The sequence below is a fragment of the Muscardinus avellanarius genome (genome assembly GCF_963383645.1).
Source record: "Muscardinus avellanarius genome assembly, chromosome: 10".
Lineage (NCBI taxonomy): Eukaryota > Metazoa > Chordata > Mammalia > Rodentia > Gliridae > Muscardinus > Muscardinus avellanarius.
In genome coordinates, this window is record NC_137796.1 from 48,083,510 (window position 1) to 48,100,443 (window position 16,934).

Consider the following 16,934-nt stretch of genomic DNA (forward strand, 5'->3'; position numbering starts at 1 on the left):
AAAGGCCAGGACCCAGGGGCCCAGCCCTGCCCAGGGGTGGCTGCCTCCGCTCTGAGCACACAGCCTGGTCTGGCTCACTCTTGACACTCACCTACCAAAACTGCACCCAGCGCAGCAGGCCAGGCTGCACCCGGGAAGCCTGCAGGAGGAGGACAAGGAGAACGGCTGAGAGCGTGGCCCCGGCCCTCCACCCTCTCTGGCCTCAGACTTCTCTCTCAAGCCAGGCTTCCTCAGCCCCCCTACTTACCGAGGAAGAAAGCGTGGCTCCTCCCTGGAAAGAGAAGGTCAGAGGCAGTGATGTGGGGCTACAGAGACCTCCCAGTGCAGGCACAAGCCAGGATGACCACCAAGGGCCTTCGTTCAGGCTGGTTGTGGACACTCAGTGCATGCATTTCAGTCGATTTATCGTCCTAACTTTGTGTTACCCAGGATGATAGTGAATGTGGCCCCTGAGCGCACAGTGACCGTGGGGAGTGAGAAGAAAGAGCCCCTTTTGCCTGCTGGGAGGCTAGAGGCTAGCCACAGGCAGGGCTCACCACGTGGGCCTTCTCTCCCTCAGCAACAGCTGTTCAGCTCCTAGTAGTCATTCTCACGCCCAGGGGCAGGGGCTTTATTGTTTTAAGGGATGGGGAAAAATTCTGGCCTGCCAGTCTACTTAGTATTTAGCGTATTCATTTCCTGATGTAAGTTTTCCCTTTTGCAAATGAGCAAAACATATTTCTCCAGAGTTTTTTCCTTTCGTGTGTGTGTGTGTGTGTGTGTGTGTGTGTGTGTGTTACTAGGAATTGAACCCAGGAGCATTCTACCTCTTAGCTACACATCCAGTCCCCCTTTTTTTTAATTTATTTTTATTTTGCTTTGTGGTACTAGGGATTGAACCCAAGTGCATTCTACCCTCAAGCTACACTCCAGCCTTTTTTTTTTTTTTTTTTTTTTTTTGTGGTACTGGGGTTCCTGGAAGCCCTTCTATCTCCGGGCTCCACTCCCAGACCTATTTTATATTTTTGAAACAGGGTCTCTTACGCCAGCGCGGTTGGCTTTGGACCTGCGCGATCCTCCTGTCTCCGCCTCCCAAGCGCGGGATTACAAGCGTGTGCCACCACGCCCGGCCACCTCCAGCCCTTTTTAAAATTGTTTTGAAACAGGGTCTGGCTAGGTTGCTGAGAGTCTTGTTACATTGTTGAGGCTGTCTTCTAACCTGCGATCCTCTTGGCTCAGACTCCCAAGTACTGGAATTATAGGCGTGCATCCCTGCACCTGGTTTATCTTTTGTTTTGAAATAGGGTCTCATTAAACTGCCTTGCTAAATTGCTGGAACTGGCCTCAAACCTGTTATCCGCCTATCTCAGCTTCCCAAGTACTGGGATTACAGGTGTGTACCACCACCCCGGGCTTGTTTTTGTTTGCGAAACAGGGTCTCGCTAGGCTACTGAGGCTGGCTTTAAACCTGCTATCCTCCTGCCTCAGCCTCCCATGTACAGACATTAGTCATGTGCCACATGCCCAGCTGTAATTCTTTCTTTCCTTTCCTTTGAGGCATGACACACTCAGTTTCATCAGTGAAGAGTTCCTGGAAGCGCTGGCTTACTTTCCTTTTCCCCACCCACCCCACCCACTCCACAAAAAGGTCCACAGTGAACAAACACTGCAAAAAAAAAAAAAGCCACCTGTGCGTTGCCTGGGGGCGTGGCCTGTTAGAGCCACGCACTGGTCTCTAGAGGAACTCACTTCCCAGTTTGCTCCGTGGCACAGGGCTGGCCCTTTTGCCTTCTCTGAGATGGTGGCTGGGAGGAGTATTGAACCCTCCTGCCCCCCACTGCTCTCAGGGCCCCTTGCACAAGGGCATGGAGGCCTGGTTTTCAAAGTGAACAGGGCGGGGCAGGCACTTCCTCCTTTCCCTTCCCTCTCTTTCTCCCTCTTCCTGATGCAGTGATCTCACCTTCGCAGGGGTCTTGACTGAGGACTGTCCACTGTAGGCAGTAGGATACGCCTGCTGGTTATAATTGTAGTTCTGCGGGAGCAAGGTGGGTTGAGGGCATTTGCTGTGGAACACACACTCACCTCCCTGCCCGGACTGTGTCTTCAGGCCTCCACCTTGCCCCTCCTCGCATCATAGGTTTTTTCTTATAGACCCCTCCAGCCCGCCGGAGCCCATCCTGCACCTCACTTGACTGTGTGACCCCGAAGGCCTGCCGCCTCCTCCTTGGTACCTCCCCGACTCAAGTGCGACTCCAGAGGCGAGGGGAAGGAGACCAAGGGAAGAAGTGGAGTCTAAACCAAGCGGGCAGATGGTAGATATCTTGCCTTGGAAGTTACAGCCACCACCTCTTGCCTTCCTGAGCCAGGTTGAGAAAACTAGAGGGTGGGGAAGTGAAAAGAGAATCTCAGACCCACCAAACTCAGGAACAGAGACCAGAGGGACTGAGGGCCTTCTGGGGGAGCTGAGGATAGAGACCCACCTGATCGGCGCCGCCAGCCCTCTTCTGAAAGGACATGTCTGCATCCTGAGGGAGGGAAGAGCCACAGCTCAGTGTCCCGTGGCCCCTCGCCTGCTGCTGAGGCCCCTCCTGGAGCCCCAACACCTCACACACCCCAGCACACCCCTCTCCTGGTCCATGATAGCCGCCACGGGCCTGGAGGAAACCAATGCCCAGGGAAACATGGGACATGAATTTCCACATTGAGGGATGGGGAGCGAGGGTAAAGAGCCGGGTTGGGCCACACCACCCCGCCACACACCGCGGCATTGCTGGCTCCCACCTGAGACCGGGCTAGAATGAAGAAAGAGTTGGGCGCACACAGGGTCCTCTGCGGCAGACACCGCCCAGGGTGGCCCGCACTAAGCCCTCCTGCTCCCTGGAATCCCCCACAGGTGCTGCTCTCTACGAGGTCCCTGGGAGGCCCCGCTGCTATAACTGAAGCGAGGTGATTAGGTCAGCTCCTGGTCCAAGGAGGGGACAGGGGAGAGATTCGGAAAGCAGATGGAGCCACCTAAAGCCCTTTGCAGGTACGCCTGGCGCCCGCCCCAAGGCAGAGGGAGGAATCCTAAGTATTAGGGGAGAGGAAGTTCGGAGCCTACCACGTCATTTCTCTGCCAGGCCCCTGGCACATCCACTCACCCACCCACAGGGCAGGGTCAGTGCTATCCACACATGACCTCAAACCTCAACGCCCCTCTTAGCCCTGACACTGAGCTCACAAACTAGGTGTTTGCAGGCCTCTAGATATTTCTTGCATGGGGTGGTTTAAAAAAAAAATGTTTTTAAGCCGGGCGTGGTGGCACAAGCTTGTAATCCCAGCATTTGGGAGGCTGAGACGGGAGGATCATGGTTCGCTGACAGCCTCAGCTACTACTTAGTGAGGCCCTCTGCAACTTAGTGAGACCCTATTTCAAAATAAAGAATTAAAAAATAGGGCAGGGGGTGTAGCTCGGAGGTCAAATGCCTCTGGGTTCCATCCCCAGACCCACAAAAAATAAAAATAAAAATAAAAAAATAAAGAATGGCCGGGAGTGGTGGCGCACACTTGTAATCCCCGTGCTTGGAAGGCAGAGACAGGAGGATCGCGCAGGTCTGAAGTCAGCCTCTCTGGCTTAAAAGACCCTGTTTCCAAATAAAATATAAAATAGGTCTGGGCGTGTAGCCTGGAGGTAGAAGGGTTCCATCCCCAGTACCAATAAAATAAATAAATAATAAAAATAAATAAAAAATGGAAAACAGAGCTGAGGATGTAGCTCGGAGGTAGAATGCCCCTGGGTTCCATTCCCAATACCACACAAAAAAAATTTTTTTAATTAGTTGCAAACAATTCAAAAGTAGATTTCTAGATTCCCTTGAAAAATCAGACAACATAGTAACACCAATCCTACCAGTATACGTGATGATGTCAGAGAGCTTCGACCTACCCCTTTATGGTCCCACCTGTCCAGCCTTACATGCCTGGCCCAGGAGAACAACACTTGCTTCGGTGCCCTCGGGTTCTGGGTGCCCAGAGGCCACCAGCCAAGCAGAATCGGGGTATGATCTTCCACAGGACCCAGACATTCAGACCCATGCACCTGCCTGATGGTTTCCCTGGCCTGCAAAAATTCCTCCCCTCTGCTTCCCTCCCCAGTGCCCCATTCCAGCGCCCAAACACCGAGCCCAGCCCCAGGTCCCTTCCTCTTCCCACCTATGGTCCCCCTCCACCTGCTCACCCTGAAGTGCCCACCCAGCTGTGGCTCCCCCACAGCCCAGCCCAGCCCAGCAGGAGCAGCAGCAGCACAGAGACCATGGCTGGCTTCAGGACTCTGTCCCTGCAGGGCCTTTATCCCAGGAGGACCTCCCTCCCTATTTCTTCCTCAGGGGCTCACAGCATCCCTCTCCCACCCACTCTGGTTGTATAAAGACAGGAGAGTTGGGAGGGAGCGAGGTGCCCTCCGGATGGCAGCTTCACCCTGCCAAGGCCCTGAGTCCCAGAAAGATGACCTTCGTTGTTCCCTCTTTACCCTGAAATGAGAAGTTCTGTGCCCCGCCCCCTTACCTCAGTGATTTCTTTCCAGTTGAGGAAAGGAGTTTTGTTTTTGAAATTCTGGAGGGAAAAGGAGAGGTGAGAGGCCCCTCTGGGAGGCAGCGCTCAGAGGGCGGGGAGTGGCCGGGAGCCGGGTGGTTGTAGGAGCAGGTGTGGGGCTGGGCAGGGTTTGGGGTTTGATGCCGATAAGCATGGGGGACACGGAGGGTGTTTGAGTTTGAGATGGCATTGGTGGTAAGATCTGGGTGATACAGCCCATCTCAAAAGTGAAAAGAGAACATCCTGTGACAGGTGGGCTGGGCCTGAGGGTAGCTGCCTCAAGAGGGACACGGTGACTGGGATCCCCAGTTCTTCAAAAAGTAGGAATTCTCCTACCTCCCAGAGTCGGCGGAAGTAGAGGAGGGCTCGGGTGCTGGGGGGTGGGACTTGGCCCTGTGGATGAAAGGTGGGGAGCAGGTTAGCAGGGTGCCCCACCGCTGCTCCACTAAGCCCGATTCTGGACCCTGCTCTTTCTCAGCCTTTAGGATCCCCCGCGACTGAGGTTTGGAGGGGACTCCGGGTGTCACAGGGACACCAGAAACTGTTTCTGGAAGCAGAGTGAGAGAAGCTAGATCTCTGAGCCACTGACTCCCTGCCCTCCCCTGGCACACACGCTGTTCTCTCTCCAGCACCCGCCAGCCTGGGGTCCATCCTAATCCTAGCCGAACCTCGGGACCAGGACCTGCCCCACAGTTTCCTGCCTTGACACCTGCCCTGCCACCTCTAGCACATGTCCCAAAGCTATGGGGCTCAAGCCACCCCGCCTGGCCCCAGGGACAATGGTGGAGACGGAAGAAAGCAGCAGAGACCAGGAGTTTGGGCCAGCTACGGTTTATTTCAAGGGCTGGGGTTGAGATTAGGGACAGGGGATGGTGTTTTAGGAAGGGGTTGAGGGGCTCCCATCCAGCTGGTAGCTCCTTGTCTGGAGGTCACGGGCTGCGAAAGCTCCTCTGGTCCTGGGCAAAGAAATAGACTCTAAGAGGAAGCTTGGGGATAGGCATTGTGGGGAGAGGGAGGAGTGAGCGGGGCTGGGAAGCCCGGGGTCCTGCTCCAGACAAATCCAGATATCTCCGCTTGGGCTGGCGAACCCTCACACCTTGGCCGGAGCATCTCATAGAGCCCCCTCCTCTCGCTCCTCACTCTGGCTGAGGTCCTCAGAACCCTGGCACCACTGTGAAGGGCAGAGCTCCAAACGCCCTTCTGCCCATCTCTCCCCAGCCCTCGCGATCCTGCCTGGCTGACGGCTCTCTTATTGCACCGCGAGATGGACAGAAATGCTTGGCTGTCATCCTGGTCCCTGGGAAATGTCTTATGTACCATGGCTCTCCTACCAGACCCTAAGCATCCCAGGTCCATAGCAAGGGGTCTTGCCCCTGCCAGAAACTGTTCTCTGTAAAACAGAGAAACCCACTACCGCTGGGACCTTTTGCTCTCTTCTACCTCTCATACCCACGGCTCAGCCCCAGGAAGTTACACTGCTTCCCTAGCTCTGGGTTATTCTGCCTGCCTGCCTACCACCACCCTTTTCTCCCATAAAGTGGTCAGGTTTTGAGTCGGCAGGGATTCTCGTCTTTGCTCTCTTACATTAAGCGTGGAAACTCCATTGTTCATGGGGGCCAGATAAGTAGCTACCAAGACAGACAGGCAAGAGAGCGGGGCTACAGCAAAATGCTCCTGGGGCCTCACCTGTCACTCATGCCCCATGGAAAGGGGAGGCCTGGCTTGCTAAGTTTTTCAAGAGAAGCCAGAAAACCAAGTCATTATGTATAACTCTTGATTTGTTTGTTTGTTTTTTTATTTGGTTTTGGTGCTGAGGGCTGAACCCAGGGACATTCTACCTCCAAGCTACATCCTTGACCCCATTTTTTATTCTTTATTTTTAAACGGGGTCTCACAGAGTTGCAAAGAGCCTCATTAAGTAGCTGAGGCTGCCCTTGAACTGTGATCCTCCTGTCAGCCTCCAAATTACTGGGATTACAAGCGTGCGCCACCACGCCCAGCTTCCCTTTTTATTTTTTTATTTATTAGTATTATTTATTTATTTATTTATTTATTTATTTATTGGTGATACTGGGGATGGAACCCTTCTACTTCCGGGCTACACTCCCAGACCTATTTTATATTTTATTTGGAAACAAGGGTCTCTTAAGCCAGAGAGGCTGGCTTCGAACCTGCGCAATCCTCCTGTCTCCGCCTCCCAAGCACCGGGATTACAAGCGTGCGCCACCACGCCCAGCTACTTTTTTTATTCTGAAAGATGGTCTCACTAAGATGCTGAGGCTGGCCTCGAACCTGCAATCCTCCTGTCTCAGCCGGCCTAATATTGGGATTACAAGCATGCACCACCATACCCGGCTATAGCGCTTGATTTTTTTTTTTTTTTTTTTTTTTTTTTTGTGGTACTGGGGTTCCTGGAAGCCCTTCTACCTCCGGGCTACACTCCCAGACCTATTTTTACATTTTTATTTGGAAACAGGGTCTCCTAAGCCAGCGCGCGGGGCTAGCTTCGAACCTGCGCGATCCTCCTGTTTCAGCCTCCCAAGCGCGGGGATTACAAGCGTGCGCCACCACGCCCGGCTATAGCGCTTGATTTTTAAACTTGGGCAACTAATTCATTTTCTTTGAAGGAAACAAGAGTGACTCAAATTAAACTCAGCAGTGGGCCACTTCTGCCTGGAGAGTGTGTTCCGATTTTTCTTTTGCCCTTTCTCCCCTCTCTGCCACTCCAGCCCTCTCAACTCTGCTATTCTGGTGTCAAATCAGCCTGACCTGGGGTTTCCCAACGAGAGGGAGGGGTTTTGAGCCCCAGGCAGGGTCCAGACTAATGCCTGCCATCCATCAGGAGGTGGCGGCCACTTGTTCCTTCACCTTCACCCTTCTTTTGGGTGTGTCAGTCCTTATGTGGCTTTTCTTTCTGCCTTCCTTTCTTTTTGCAATACTAAGGATTGAACCCAGGGATATTCTACCTTTGAGCTATACTCCCAACTGCTCCCCTTTTTAATAGGGTCTTGCTCAGTTGCTGAGGCTGCCCGCGAACCTGTGATCCTCCTGTCTCACCTTCCCAAGTACTGAGCTTACAGGCATGTGCCACCATGCCTGGCTCGATTACAGCATCTTTACTATAGCAGTGAAGTTATCTATCGCTCCATAGCTCCATAGCAGATTATCCCAAGCTCAGTAGGAGTGTGTGTGTGTGTGTGTGTGTGTGTGTGTGTGTGTGTGTGTGTGTGTTTTACTAGGGATTGAACCCAGGGGCATTCTACCGCTGAGCTGCACCCCAGCCCTATTTTATTCTTTATTTTGAAACAGGGTTTCACTGAGTTGCAAAGGGCCTCACTAAGTTTCTAGGGCTGCCCTTGATCTTGCGATCCTCTGGTCTCAGCCTCCCAAGTACTAGCATTACACACATGCATCACCACACCCAGACCCATTCAGTCTTTCGCCTAAGATCAGGCCAACTTAGGCTCTCCTCACCCCTCCAGATCTAAAGGGGAAACTGAGATTCGGAAGTGGCTCAGGTTGAAACACTAAAGAGAACCACTCCTCCAAGGCCTGACTGTTGCCAAGGACCCCCTCTCTTTCCAGGTGTCTTCTGCCTCCCCTCCAGCTTGTTTGGGCTTCTCAGTGGCATCGCTCTTGCTCCCTGTCTTACAGCAGTGACCTCGCTTTCTTCCCCATATCCCTCTCCCACCAGGATCAGGGTTGTGTGGCTTCCAGCCCTTACCTTGTCTATGGCATCCCAGTTAATGAAACCCAGCTTGGATTTGAAGTTCTGCAGAGAAAACAAAAAGAATGTCCAAATCAGGTCTCGATATAATTAACTCGGGTTTTCAGGCAGGAAGAAGTCAAGGGCTGCAGCTGACTTAATAGAGAAATAGGATTCAGCCTGTAGGGCCAAGGGGTGGGGCTTAGTTTTCCAAAGGAGAGTGAGCAGAGCGGTCTTGCAGAACTTACCTTCCAGAAGGTGTCAAAGTTGAAGAACCCAGGCGATGTCTGAGAGTTCTAAGGAACCAATGAGAAATGGGATGAGATCAAGGACCTGCTTTGTGAGCAAGAGGCAGGCGGGAGCTGCTGGTGTCAGGAGAGGAGGCAAAACGTGTTTGGTTCCAGGGTCCCAGCCCGAGGTAGAGGAACGCCTCCGCTCACCACTGAGTTGAGTCCACTGATAGCATCATCTCTTCCGCTGCCCCCACTGGACCCCTGCCCCTGGGTGGGGAAAGGGGACTGCTGTTCAGGCCTATGTACCTGCCCACCTGCTCCTGGCCCACTCAGGGCTCACACCCTCTCTGTGAATCTAACCTCCCTCCTTTACAGGGCACCTAAAATTCCCACCTCAAAAGGCCTTCCTAGCCGGGCGTGGTGGCGCACGCTTGTAATCCTTGCACTTGGGAGGCTGAGACAGGGGGATCCCACAGGTTTGAAGCCAGCCTCAGCTACTGAGTGAGGCTCTCAGCAACTTAGTGAGACCCTGTTTCAAAAACTAAAGAATAAAAAATAGGGCTGGGGGTATAGCTCGGAGGTACAATGTCCCTGGGTTCCATCCCTGGTACAGCAAAAAAAAAAAAAAAAAAAAAAAAAAAAGCCTTCCTAAGCCAGGCTGTTGGTGCACACCTGTAATTCTAGTATGTGGGAGGCTGAGGTAGGAGGGTGGCAGGTTTGAGGCTAGCTTCAGAAACTTAGCAATACCCTCAGCAACCTATCAGGACCCTATTTCCAAACAAAAAGTGAAAAGGGTGGGGGTGTACTTGGAAGTTCAATCCTCAGTACAAAGAAAGAAAAGGCCTTGCTATCGTCCTAGAATGACTTCTACCATGTAGCCCCACCCAGTCCCCTGACTCATTCTATCACAGCCATACTCTTGTCTCCATCCTCTCTGGTCCCAGGATGGGATGAGAGTAGCTAATGCGTGGTCCCACTACGTGCCAGCACTGTGCCTTATCCTGCCACAGTCCTACGGGGGAGATGATTTCATTTTACAGATGAGAAATCTACAAGTCAGGTTCTGTCTCCGTGTCCTCGCCCTGCACCACCATGGTCTGGTTATGGTACAGAAGGCCCTATGGTAACCGCGTGCGGTCGCTGAGTCGGGCTTTGCTGGCCCCGTGTTGCCGGAGGAAGCCCAGGCTCAGGGAGGTAACTGACTCGCCTGAAGATGTGGAGACAAGCTTGAACCCCAGCTTCTAACCCACAGCGCAGGGACTCGCCGCTTCTCGACAGTGACTTCTTAAGTATGATTTTATAAAACATCCCCGTGACCAAGGGCTGCCGTGTGCATATGTGCATGTGTTACTTGGAATCGCAATATGATGTATAATTAAATTGCACCAATAAAATTATAAAAATTTCAAAATATCCCCTTGACGATCTTCCATTACTTTTCTCTTCTTTCCCTTGCAAAGGTACCGTGGCTCCAGCCCCATTTGGAAGGAGGGAGGGGGTAAAAGATTGGAGACAGGACAGAGATCCTAGATTGCCACTTTAGTCTCCCAGTGGTCACTCAACTCAGAGTCCAAGCTGCTTACAAGAAGAAACTGATATTTTTGTTTCTTTTCCCAGGCCCTTGGCATGGTGTCCCACACTCCACCATCCCTGCCACTAGAGCCAACCCTGGCCACCCCCGGCTCACCTGATAATTGCCTTGGGAGCCCCCGAGGAGGTGACTGCTCTCTCTGCTTTCCTGGGGGATGGGGAGCAGAAAGTGGAGAGGTCAGTGGGGAGGAGAGGGCAGGACAGCAGGTGTGGGTGAGGGATTCTGGAATCAGGGGACCAGGACGTGAGCATGACAGGGTGTCCCAGGACCCTCCTCTCTGCAGCTCCACCTTCCCTGGCTGATCTTGGTTCAACCTCCTTGCATGGTGGTGGTCCAGGTTACTGGTTGCTTATGGTGTTTATGGATAACATCACCATCTCTGTTCATATTCGTTTCTGCAAGCTGCTCAAAACCCAACAGAAAGGGTCTGGTTTCTCCCCTGCTTTTGCAGCAGGAGCCAGCCAGGCTGTTGGACTCCGGTGATTCAAGCCAGAGGACCCAGCTGGGCTGTCAGCACTGGGCAGAGAGTGGATGCCAGCGAACAGTCAGAGAAAGCCAAGGTAGCACACAAGTGGACCAGTTATTCTCCTCCCACGTTAGAGGCAGGCTCTTCCATTGGCTCTTCCTCATTCCCAGAGCTAAGCGGCCGGGGTGTGGGCTGTCTGTCCTGCTTCTATTGCTGCAGGAGAGTCTGCCTCCACCCTGTTCAGTGCAGGCTCAGCTCTGCCGTCCCCCTACCCTGCTTTCCCTGGGGGACAGACGAGACAGTGAAACACTGATCCTTGTTTTAGACCCCGGAGCCATCTTAGAAATTTATGAATTGACTTAATATGATGCCTTTTGAAATCCTAATGGAATTTTCTTTCGGAAATTGTCAATATTTTGAGGTTCATCTGGAAGGATAAAGGTCTGGGAGTATGTAAGTAAGCAAGGGAAAAGATTGGTGGCAAGGGAGGACTCACACTAGCAGGTATTACTGTACCCGAAGCTGCTATAAGTAAAGCAGTGTGGTGTCTGTGCCAGAATGGATGTGCCCATTTAGCAAAACAGAACTCCCAGGAGCTCCCCCAAACACGACAATATTTACCAATGGCACCTTGACTCAGTGGTAGAGATGATGAAAGATTTGAGACCAGAAACATCAGGTAAGTGTTTGGGGGAGATGTTAGTTGAACCGCATCAGTTTCCTCCCTTCTGCTTTTAACTGGGTTTCCCCTCATGAGGGAGCTCTGGTCCACAGTGCAGGGCGGGTCTGGGGAGACCTCAGAGTGGGACCAGACCATGTAAAAACCAAGTGAAGTTCAGATGGATTAAAGAGTTACGTTGAGAACAATGACAGTATAGAAGTATTTGTGATACTGGAAAAGAATAGGCATTTAAAACCATACACCAGTTGGGCATGGTGATGCAAGCCTGTAATTCCAGTATTGGGAGGCTGAGACAGAAGATCACAGGTTCGAGGCCAGCCTCAGCAACTTAGTGAGACCCTTAAAAATCTAATGAGACCCTATTTCAAAATATAAATAAATAAATAAATAAAAAGAGCTGTGGATGTAACTCCAGGGTAGACTGCCCCTGAGTTTAATCCCAGTACCAAAAAAAAAAAAAAAAAAAAAATTCAATATGCTGTCGAGAGTGGTGGCACATGCTTGTAATCCCAGTATTTGGAAGGCTGAGACCAGAGGATCACAGGTTCGTGGCCAGCCTCAGATACTTAGTGAGGCCCTCTGCAATTTAGTGAGATCCTATTTCAAAATAAAAAATAAAAAGTAAAAAAATAAATCGAGCTGGGGGTATAGCTTGGAGGTAGAACAACTCTGGGTTTAATCTCTAGCACCACACACACACACACACACACACACACACACACACACACACACAAGCAATATGCCAAGCCGAGAGTGGTGGCGCACACTTATAATCCCAGCATTTGGGAGACTGAGACAGGAGGATTTTGCAGGTTCAAAGCCAGCCTCAGCTTCTTAGGGAGGCCCTTTGCAACTCAGTGAGACCCTGTTTCAAAATAAAGAATAAAAAATAGGGCTGGGAGTGTTGCTCAGAGGTAGAATGCCCCTGGGTTCCATTAAAAAAAAAAAAAAAAAAAAAAGCAATATACCAAGAGATGTAGTTTCTGGACTACAAATGATATTTAAATCCCAGGTTGATATTTTGACTCCCAATGTACTTAACAGTTACAAATTGGAGAATGTTTCTTAAAATCTGTGAACCTAGCTGGGTGTGGTGGCACACACTTGTAATTCCAGTACTTGGGAGGCTGAGGCAGGAGGATCGTAGGTTCAAACTCAGCCTTGGCGATTTAGCGAGGCTCTCAGCAACCTAGTGAGACCCTGTTTCCAAAGAAGAAATAAAATTGGGCTGGGAGTATAGATTGGAGGTAGAATGCCTCTGGGTTTAATCCCCAGTACCAAAAACTAAAACAAAAAAACAAAAAATTGTGAACCCATAAAGAGTTAGCATCCTCCCAGGGGTAGCAGCCTGTACTAGTAGGGAACTGAGACAGGAGAATCACAAGTTCTGGGACAGCTGGGCAACTTAGGGAGACCCTGCCTCAGAATTTAAAATAAAATGGGCTGAGTCATAGCTCAATGGTAGAACACCCTGGATTCAATCTCCAAGTGTAAAACTACTACTAATAATAATGTTAGCACCCTAAAACATGAGGAATTCTTGAGAGAGCCGGCTCAACCTAGCACCACCAGCCACCACCTCTCCCTGGTCTGGCTCCTTGCCCCATGGCCTCCTGTCACCAAGCATGGCCTTGAAGGGGCAGCCTCTCCGGGGAGCTGGTGAGAAATGCAAAACCTCTCGGCCCCACCCAGGCCTGCTGAATCAGAGCCTATATTTGCACAAGAGCTCTAGGTGTGGACACGAGTATGACACTGTCAGCACCAGCACCCCAGGTACTGACCCTAACGCCCAGACCTCCAGAATGGCTGGAAGGAAATGTGTTTTACAGACCCCCTTCTCCACCAGAATCTGCTGGATTCTATTCACTGGCTGGAGACAGGATGTTTGAAATGATTGTGTTTCTAGCATGTCTGGGTAACAGGATTCCTCACAGTCCCGGCTCTGGTATAAAATGGGGCACAGAACACGAGTTTGCCACTATCACTTTGGAGGTTGTTGGCATTTAGGGGCATACACAGTCGGTTTTTTCCACCTGATTGGTCAGGGTGAGATGGAGATACCTCGGGAATAGGGCTGAGCCCCGTGGACTGCTGAGAGCTGGCCCAGTCAAAGTGGTGACAACAGCCATCCCTTGGATGGGTTTGGTTCTCACCTGACTCCCAGATCCTCCAGCCACTCGGACGTCGTTCCCGGGGTTCTCGCACTGTGGGAAAAGGGAGGATTCTCAGCCCTGTCCAGCACCACTTCCACCCCAGATGGCGGCACCAGTGGCTCCTCCCGGGCAGGGGCACCCCATTCTCTGCTGAGCCAGTGCCCCCACCCACTCAGTGAGCTCTGTGCTCTCCAGCCACTGACCTCGGGCTTGTTTCCACCACTGCTTCCACCATGGCTGCCTGAGTAGGAGTCAGAGTCGGATCCCTGAAAGGAAAGCAGAGTGTTTGTGCTGTCTTACAAGCTGTCTTACAAAGGGCCCGGCACTTGCCAGCACTGTTAAGGACTTTTTGTGAAACCCTTGCATCTGATTCACTCCAACCTCCGCTCCTTCCCTGTCACACTGGGGAAAGTTGTGCTGAGCACAGACAAGGCCACGTATGGCCAACTGTATCTGAAAATGTGCGGTGATTTGGGGAATCTGATCTATTGCCCCCACTGTACCCCACCGCACCCCACGAGCCGCAAAGGGGCTGCCATCAGCCATCAGGAGGCAGGCTTAGGCCCCACCCTTGCCTAGAACTCAGGGAGATTGTGGGATTCCTGGAGTCCTTACCTTGGAAACTGAAAAGCTTTTGTCCAAATCCCTGGAACTCTCCCTAGAATTGTCCTAGAGAAAAAGAGGGAAAGAGGGTAATATAAGGAGCAACAAATTAAAGTAGCTTGTTCTTTGGACTTATAATTAGCTTTTCCTGCCTGGCCCCTTTCCCATACCTCCCAGAGCCCGGCGTGGCTCTCCCAACTAAGGCAGGCCCTCTCACCCTCTCGCCCATCGTGCAGGGGCCCTACGCGTGCAACAAGCGATTACCATCACCTACACCACAGCTTTGCAAACATCCTCAAGTCTCTAACTCCTGTGCTGGGGGCTTCCCAAATGAGCATCATATTTTTCTGTGCCCACCCCTCTTCCTCCCTCCACCACCCCTAGCTCTACTAAGACTTGGCCAAATGGTCAAGGAATTAAGGTAAGACAGATGGTAGAATTTCCCCACCATGACGAAATGGAGGGGAAGTAGAGGAGGCAGAAGTAGTCGGGGCGGCTCTTATGCCAACCTGACATGCCCAGTAAGGAGCCCTATGGCCAGGCTGCGGAGGTGGGGATCAGAGGTCAAGGGAGTCCCAGCATGATGACTGACCATGATGCTACCCACTCTGGGGCTCTGGCAGCTTCAGGGAAGCCCCAGAGCCCACATCTTCAGCAGGGACCTCCAAGACCCTTACCCATCCTTGTCTTCAACCAAAGAGCAGAACTCACCTGGCTCGATCCAGAGCTGCTGCCACCATGGCCTCTGCCGCCACCCTGGCTGTTGCCGCCGCCCTGGCTGTTGCCGCCTCCCTGGCCGTTGCTGCCGCCCTGGCCGTTGCCGCCGCCCTGGCCACTGCTGCCGCTCTGGCCACTGCTGCCACCCTGGCCTCTGCCGCTGCCACTGCTACCGCTGCCACTGCCTGACTGTGAGCTGCCGCTTCCCTGAGGGCGGGGTGAGAACAGGGCAGAAGGTGAAGGTGGGGAGCAGCAGCCCCGCCCTCCGTGCTCTCTTGCCAGGCTAAGGGAAGCAGAGTGTCCCCTCTTCCCCAGCGTGGAGCTGAAGGTCACCCCTCCTCTTACCCCAGAGTTGCTAGAGCTTCCACCGGAGCCAGATGGTGGGGGATTGGTGCACTGTGGAGGGAAGGGGACCAATGGGTCGATTCCTGTCTACACTACCTGCACAGCCAGGTACCCCTGCACCTTGCAGCATGGCTTCCTGTCTCCTCTTCCCCTCCCATCTCCTTCCCTTCATCCCAGCTTCTCGTCCTGCTACCCCAGGCCCTCCCCTCACCAGGCACCAGCCTCCCCCGCCCCCTGTGCCTGCTCAGTCCCCAGACTCTTCCTCTTACCCCTGAATTTTGGTTGCTGCCTCTCACTGAACCATAGCCAGGCTGGGCCACCGCTCCCTGCAGGGAAGGGGACGTGACTGTGACATCCAGAGGCCCAGGGAGAAAGCGGGGAGGTAGGGGGAGGTCACTGTACCTGAGCATTGGTCCCAAAGTCCAGGGGTCCTCCGCTGCCTCCCTGACCTGCAGAGCCTCCCATGGAGTTGGTTCCAAAGCTGACTCCTGAGCTTCCGGGCTGTCCTTGACCCCAGGGAGACCCTGGGCCTCTGAGGTTGCCCTGGCCATGGCCTCCGAGGCCACCCTGAGAAACAAACCCTCCATGGCCTCCAGATGTCCCCTGCAAGGACAACGCACCCACACTTAATGTGGCCCTCTGACTGGATAAAGGAGACAGCGGAAGGGCGTGGGCTCCAGGGCAGAGCGGAAGGCACAGGATTCGCAAGGACACCGTCCTAGACCTAGTCATCCTGGCAGCCCTTCCAGCCATTCCCCAGCTTTCCAGCCATTCCCCCCAGCTCTCCATCCAGCTGCCACGGCCCACCACACCCACACCCGCTCCCCAGCCACTCACCCAAGCGCCGTGGCCGCGGGCAGCATCCAGTCCTTGCCGGACAACGTCCCCAGCCTGTCGGCTAGCCTCGCTCCCAGTGTTTCCAAGAGCATGGGTGGCTTCCCCAAGCCTCTGGCCAAGAGCTTCACCAGCTTCCCTGATTCTAGAGCCAGCTGCTTCTCCGGCTTGGCCAAAGGCCTCCTGGATTCCAGAGCTGGCTGCCTCCTTGGCCCCATGGCCAATGGCCTCCCCAATTCCGTTGCTAATGGCATCTCCCACTCCTGGTCCACTGGCCCCCCCAGCACCGGCGCCAGCGCCCTGCAGTGGCCCCGCTGCCCCACCACCCAGGCACAGGGCCAGCAGGAAGCAGGCCAGGGAACCCCGTAACTTCATCTCGGCCCAGCTCCCTCTCTCTCCTGAGCACCTTCTTCCCCCCACAGTCTGCTTCTCAATACCCTTTCCCTCCTCTGGTCTGGGTGCCCTCCGGCCTTTCTCTTTCCTCTGCCTTCTTGTTCTCCCTCCCTGTGGGTCCACAGTCTTCTCTCTCCTTTCCCAGACTCCCCTGCTTCCCCAGAGTCCTCCTCGTCCCTGTCACTACTCCTTATACTGTAGGTTGGGAGAAGGTAACAGTAACAGGGCTGGGCAGCCCAGGGTCCCTCCCCCAGTGACTCAAGGACCAGCCACCGATAGGCTAATGAGCCATAATTGTGAGGCTGAGAGTCAGTGTTGAAACAGAGAGGGAGCTGGTGCCTGGAGAGGGAGGGAGAAATGGGGTGAGACGGATACAAAAGTGTTCTAGTTGCCCAACCCCAGGAATTTGGGGCGCAGGGTGGGGACGGGGACATCTGAGGAGATAGGTGTCAGTATCTCCTGGAGGCGTCAGGGGTGGGGGACTTGGAAAAGAGGGATCATAGGCAGGACCCCAGCCAAACAGCAAGAGACCGGAGCCCCGTGCAAGGGGGGCCTGAGGCCAACGCGGCCGGGCCAGGGGCTCCAAATGGGGGCACTCTTGGCCCTTGTCAGTTTCAGCTGGACCTTGCCACTCCCGTCTTTCTCCTCCCACATGGTCATCTG

General features: G+C 53.3%; 1 protein-coding gene across 1 annotated transcript; it reads right to left on the minus strand.

Annotated features, from left to right (window-relative positions):
* Positions 1–91: 91 nt before the first annotated feature.
* DMKN (dermokine) lies at positions 92–16,253 on the minus strand (the record flags this gene model as incomplete). Its single annotated transcript, XM_080703560.1, has 19 exons — positions 92–139; positions 248–271; positions 1,940–2,011; positions 2,305–2,355; positions 2,460–2,504; positions 4,522–4,569; positions 4,885–4,941; positions 8,273–8,320; positions 8,503–8,550; positions 8,695–8,754; positions 10,175–10,225; positions 13,380–13,430; positions 13,583–13,645; positions 13,995–14,048; positions 14,694–14,906; positions 15,045–15,095; positions 15,314–15,370; positions 15,447–15,647; positions 15,882–16,253. 19 exons carry the CDS (start codon positions 16,251–16,253, stop codon positions 92–94), a joined length of 1,614 nt encoding a protein of 537 aa, XP_080559686.1.
* Positions 16,254–16,934: the final 681 nt, after the last annotated feature.